Source organism: Stenella coeruleoalba, assembly GCF_951394435.1.
Source record: "Stenella coeruleoalba genome assembly, chromosome: 15".
NCBI lineage: Eukaryota > Metazoa > Chordata > Mammalia > Artiodactyla > Delphinidae > Stenella > Stenella coeruleoalba.
In genome coordinates this window covers 9,061,402-9,066,961 of record NC_137161.1, presented here as the reverse complement: position 1 = coordinate 9,066,961, position 5,560 = coordinate 9,061,402, and the positions used below count along the sequence as shown (strand labels likewise).

The 5,560-nt window shown below is 43.5% G+C and overlaps 1 protein-coding gene across 2 annotated transcripts in view; it reads left to right on the top strand.

The window, feature by feature from the left end:
* Positions 1 to 29: 29 nt before the first annotated feature.
* The window catches only part of TSHZ2 (teashirt zinc finger homeobox 2), a 452,955-nt gene continuing 447,424 nt past the window's right edge, over positions 30 to 5,560 (top strand). For both annotated transcript variants that reach the window (XM_079943632.1, XM_079943631.1), the window contains exon 1: positions 30 to 153. In XM_079943632.1, the coding sequence (XP_079799758.1) occupies positions 114 to 153 (40 nt within the window). In that variant the 5' untranslated portion in view covers positions 30 to 113. The remainder of the gene's footprint in view (positions 154 to 5,560) is intronic.

The following is a 5,560-nucleotide window of genomic DNA, read 5'->3' as shown; positions in this document are numbered from 1 at the left end:
AGGAGCCACCGGGCAGGAGGCGGAGGAGACCCAGAGAGGCGAGAGAGACCGCGGGCCCCCGCGCGCGGCTCGGGGCTGGGGCGCCAGAAGTGGGACTGGAGCGAAGTAGAGCGATGCCAAGGAGGAAACAGCAGGCACCCAAGCGGGCGGCAGGTAAGAGAAACGGCTCCGCTTCGGGGCTGTCCGGCCGGGCTGCCCGGTGCGCCGAGCTCCTCGCCCGCCCTCCTCGCCCCGGGTGCCCCAGGACGCCACCCCCCTCGGCTTTCGGGGGAGTTCGCTCCGGGTGCCCCTCTCTGCCTGGCTCATAACCCCATCCTCTCTCGCCTTCTCCAGTCTCCCAAATCCTCCCCTTTCCAGGCTCCGATTGGGGGTGTTGGGGGAAGCTATCCCACCAAGCCTTCCCTCCTTAAACTTTTTTTCCTCCACCCTCTACCCCACCCCTAACTTTCTCCCAGTCTGCTTCTTGCCTCTCGGGCCAAAGTTGGGTTGAGGATTTGGGGTGCGGAGTGGGGAGACAGTCCTTCCACCCCCGCATCCCTCCGCGTGGTCAGTGCCAGTGGCTTCTGGCCTCGAGGGACAGCGTCTCCTCTGGCTGGGGTTTGGGACACTGAAGTGTGAGCAGTGACCCAGCCCCGGGCTGCAAGGCTGGCTTTGGGGCGAGCCATAGGAGTTCAGCTTTGATCACCAAGGTGGAAAAAACCACCCCAGGAAACGAACCCTTGAATATGTTTTCTAAGAGGATCCACGTTTGGAAATCTAATCAACACTCTTCCTTCTCTTAAAAAAGGGGAAGAAAAATGCCCCTTTGATATTGAAACAGCTCTGGATTTCCTTTGCCCAGAGTGAGTTGCAAACTTTGTAAATTGATTTGTATAGTAGGAACTATCCCATGTGAATTCTTACTTACCACCCCTCCTCCAAAAGAAAAAAGAAAAAGAGAGGAACAGGTTAATGGATCAGTACATTAGATCTTGTAAAGGGTTTTTTTTTTTTTTTTTTCCTTTTGGGTTGCTTAATTGCTTTTTTAATAGTATGCTGGGGTTTTGCTTCTCGGAAGTGTGATATGAAAGTTCATTTTTCTCCTCCCAGACCCACCCACTGAAAAGTCAGCTTTCCACTTGATTGCTAGTTTTGATTTGACATTTGATTGATCACCTGTCATCTCGCTGCCTTTGATCTATTCATTCTTGATATATATCAATAAATCACTCACCATGGTAACTCAGAGTGCCAGTGACGCAAGCCTTGCCCTCTAGATTCAGAGCCAGACATGCACAATTATTATCTTGTTTGGCTTTTAATGTGGGCGTTTTTATGTCTTTGTGTCCTTCAGTTGAATCGGGCTTTAGCAAAAAGCTTAAGTTTTATTCCCCCTTCTTTCTGTCTTTACCCTCGTGCTTTAGGCAGCATCAGTTAAGGCGGGTCTTCTGCAGAACCCCCCACAATATCTCCTTCTGTTCCAACTCGAGCGAAACATTAGGGAGAAGTTCGGTGGAACACTTTCATAAACTTTGAAAAGCCACCCTCAGAGCAAATCCAAAGTTAGTCACAAATCTGGGCAAAGTGGGTGTTTGTGTCTGAGCATGCTGGACCACCAAGCTCATCCTCCATCGTGGCCTGATTCCAGCACGAATGGCAGTACATGTGCTTTGAGATATCCACAATTATCTTCCCTTCTGAGCGCAGATCCGTAACCGTGTATAGATTGGTTCAAATTGCATGGGGAAATATCATTTACAAAGCTTTGATTCATGTATTTCCAAGAGCAAAATAATTTAGGTATTTTTAGTACCGTATCTATTTAGAACTTGCCTAGTCAATGAAGTGCTCTTTTTTCAACTCTAGCTACCTCTTTTGCAAACAATTTCTTCCTCCTACCCCTGTCCCTTTCTACATTTAACTCACTTATTTTTTAAAACTTAGATTGCTTTGCAATCTGAACAGCACTGGGGTGTGCACTGGCCTTTTAGACTCAGGAAGACTGAGCCTGCTTCTTCCAGTTCTAGCAACATAAATTTAAGTATCGCTAGATTATTAGAGATAACGTCCTTATTGTTGTCCCAAAAGAGAACCCTGGGCAACAGTCCAGCAAGAAGTGATACTGCCCTGAAAATTACTCTTTTTTTTCCCCCTGTTGTTCCGGTAAAGGCCAACAACTAGGCAGTAATTTAAATTACCAGAATGACTGGACATGTCTCCTTTGGTCAGCTCATTACAAAAAGTGCATTGCTCAGAACTGCACTCCTTTGATTATAATTATGCTCTGATCAATGAGCATCCAGGTGTACGTAACACAATGCTGTATCACATTATTTAAATTAGATCCTTTTCATTAAGCTGGTGTCTACTGGAGCTAGCTTATCTATTTACTGTAGTGTTTGTATGTGTGTGTTAGAAAGTTCTGACTGTAGTTTCAGTTTTCTGGCCTATTGTGTTCCTAGTGTCTTTATGGGTCTGTTTTCATGGCTTTTATTATTTTCACTGGAAGAAGTGGAAGCCCTTGTCAAGCTGAAAGGGAATAATTCACTTAGTACACAGTGAGGCCCCTCTTATGGTATTTATTGAGTCACATATTACTAAAGCAGGTATTTTTTCATGTAATATTTCTTTCGTCTGAAGTCATGGGTGCTGTACTCTGTTTTAGCTGACGTGGTTATTCACAAGTAAAGTTAGCCACTTCGAGATTCTTTAGCCAGTTAACATCCAGGGAGAAGGACAAGGTGGGTTCTAGGATTGTGGCCATACTAACTTTTATCACTGCTTAAAATTAAACAATGCGCGACTGTAAGTAATTATTCCCATGGGCTGATGTTGAAAGCTTGATTTCTAGCTTGAGGAATGAATAATGTAGCATCGAAAAAGCCTGTGAGTGAATCAGAACTGAGACTCTCTTCCCCGAGAACTCTTTGAGGCAATCTGATTCCTTTGCATTATTAGTTTTAAGTTCCACGTTTCAAGGAATCAATTATGGAACTTTCTAATAAAGCAGGTATGCGGTTAGAATGAGCGAGATGATATTATAAGTGATGGGGGACGTTAGTCTTTATTGGTTATATTCCTCCCTCCTTTAAGGGAAGGGCTGTGAGGTAGGCAGTTCTCTTTAAGGAAACAGCTAAGTCAGAACATTTCCCTCCGAAATGTCATTCTTCCTGGCTTTCGAAAGCTATGCTCTTCTACCATACTATGACTTCGGGCAAGGAAAAAAGTTTAGAAAGCAGCCTGCAGTACCCCAGGGGTTTGTGTGTGAGTGAGTGTGATTGCTTCCTTGGATGTGTATTTCACTCACCACTAAAACGCATCTACTGTTACCTGAAAATATTGCAGGATTCTGTACCAGCATCTTTTCTCCCTATCCATTGTAGGGAAGTTAGAGAAGATGGCAGAAAGGTAAAATAAAACAGAACAGTGTTTTGAGTTGTTTGTGTTTTACAAGACGCAGGGTAGTGAAAAATGTGAAACTGTAGACTTACACTGTAACCCTTCTCTTTTCTACAATCTGTCGCAGCCTCTGTACATACACATGTGTAATATATATTTTATTTCACCATCCTGAACTCTTGTTTTTATATAATGCCAGCCAATTGCAAGAGGACGCAAAATCTTTGGACATCATGTACATATGAATATCTAATGTAGATATAAATTATAGGCGTCTGCTGCTGCCTACTCAAAGAGATTAAATGTTTTCTTCTTGCTGACTCTCAGAAGCTATTTGATAATCCAGATCTGAGGAAAGTCTTGCAGGAGAGAACAGCTCCCTCAATTTATTTTGTTTATTTAATATGGAGATGAATAATGCAGATTTTGTTTTCATGAATGTCCTTGTGTGGCAGTAAACATTAGACTATTAGCAATCATTACTTAAAAGTTGCAATTTGCACCTTAATAGCACAGGTTATTTACATGGGAAACATATTCAGCAGGGACAATTCGGAATACTGCAGTGGAGTGTAGAGATGACCTGAGCGATCTCCCTTTCAACCTCCTGATGACAATGACTGGATTAGTGGGCAAGGTTTCAGCAGTGTAAACCAGCAGGGCAGGGAGGGGTCAGACAGCTCAGGGTGAAGTTTACCTTTAATTCACTGGCAAGTGGGATGGGGTTCAAGAGAATAGGTAGCGGGGTGGAGTCCCGACCCTTACTTTGTTTAAGCACACTTCAGAAAGACAAGTTCCCATCTTGAAGATTTAAATACCGCATGCTATAGACCCCTTCACTTACACAAACAGTATGATTTTTAACAGATGAATGGAAAAAATAAATACACACCCCCACCGCCAAAGGGGCTCAGCAGTGTGAACTGTTCAAGGCTATTCTTGTTATTTAAGGCAGATCCCTGAAAAAAGGAAGGACAGGTACCTTGAAATCACATCCTCCACACAGTGTTTTGGATGGAAATCGATTGCTTAACTGGTCCTTTTCCCACTCCCCTCATGATTTCCTTCTCCCTCCTCTCCCCTCACCCTTAAAGACCCAGATTGAATGGGACATCTCAAAAGCCCATTTGTTTTAGGCATTTATTGATTTCATTTTAAATCTGCCATATCAGGACACAATGCATTAACCCTAATCAGCAGACTGCAAGTGATAGGGAGTTCTAGTGGAAGCCAGGTAAGGAAGAGGGGCCTTGAGAAACTTCTCGACAATGAAAATCTTCTTGAGGCTTGGGGGTTGGACATCAGAGGTGACTTTTGAGGAGGGTAGAAGCATTCCTCAGAAATACTCTGCATTTATTTTTCTCCCATCTTACATTTATTTTTCTCCCAGTCACCTTGATTCTGTTGCTACCATTCGGGAAACCTTCACACCCAACAAATACCTCCTAGGCATCTTTAGCAGGTCTGTCCCTGGCAACATCTTGCCTTTTGTCACATTCTCCAACAGAGGCTTATGCTTTCATTTCATCCCAGCTGACTTCTCACTCATTTGACGGAATTTCTCCAACTGGATAATACCTGGGTTGATCTATTTATCTTTCCAGTGGCTTGGGAATTGTACTCTCAGTTGAGCAGGTTTTAAAGGGGCACTGAGCCTGGCATTATTTAAGGCCACTGAAATGATGCACTTCGGCTCATCACCGCAGCTGAGCTTAGGGAAATCAGCCAGGAAGAAAACCTAGGCCCTGTTCACGTTTATGCCGGGTCTGTAATTAGCTGACACGAGTTAAATGTCCTGAGTGGTGCTTCCCTTCCATCACTGTATCTGTACCATCAATTTTATTTAAGTATGTCATGGTCTGGGAAGACTCAGCCACTATTTCAAAGGCAGTGTCTGTGTCCACCCAAGTCCCCCTTAAAAAACACAAAATTGCCTAACAAATTCTATATTAAGACCAGGCATACACAGAGTATCATTTTCGTTTGATGCAAAGTCAGTTGGAAACGCATTAAACTAACAGAGAGTGTCTTGCATCGCTTCCCTGAAGCAGTGCTTTTTCATTACATATTTAATTACAACAAATTGAGAGACTTTTTATGAAAAAAAAATCACAGTGATATTAAAAGAAGCTTGGCACACAAATAATTTTATTGCTTCACAAGTTGACAATGCTGCTTTATT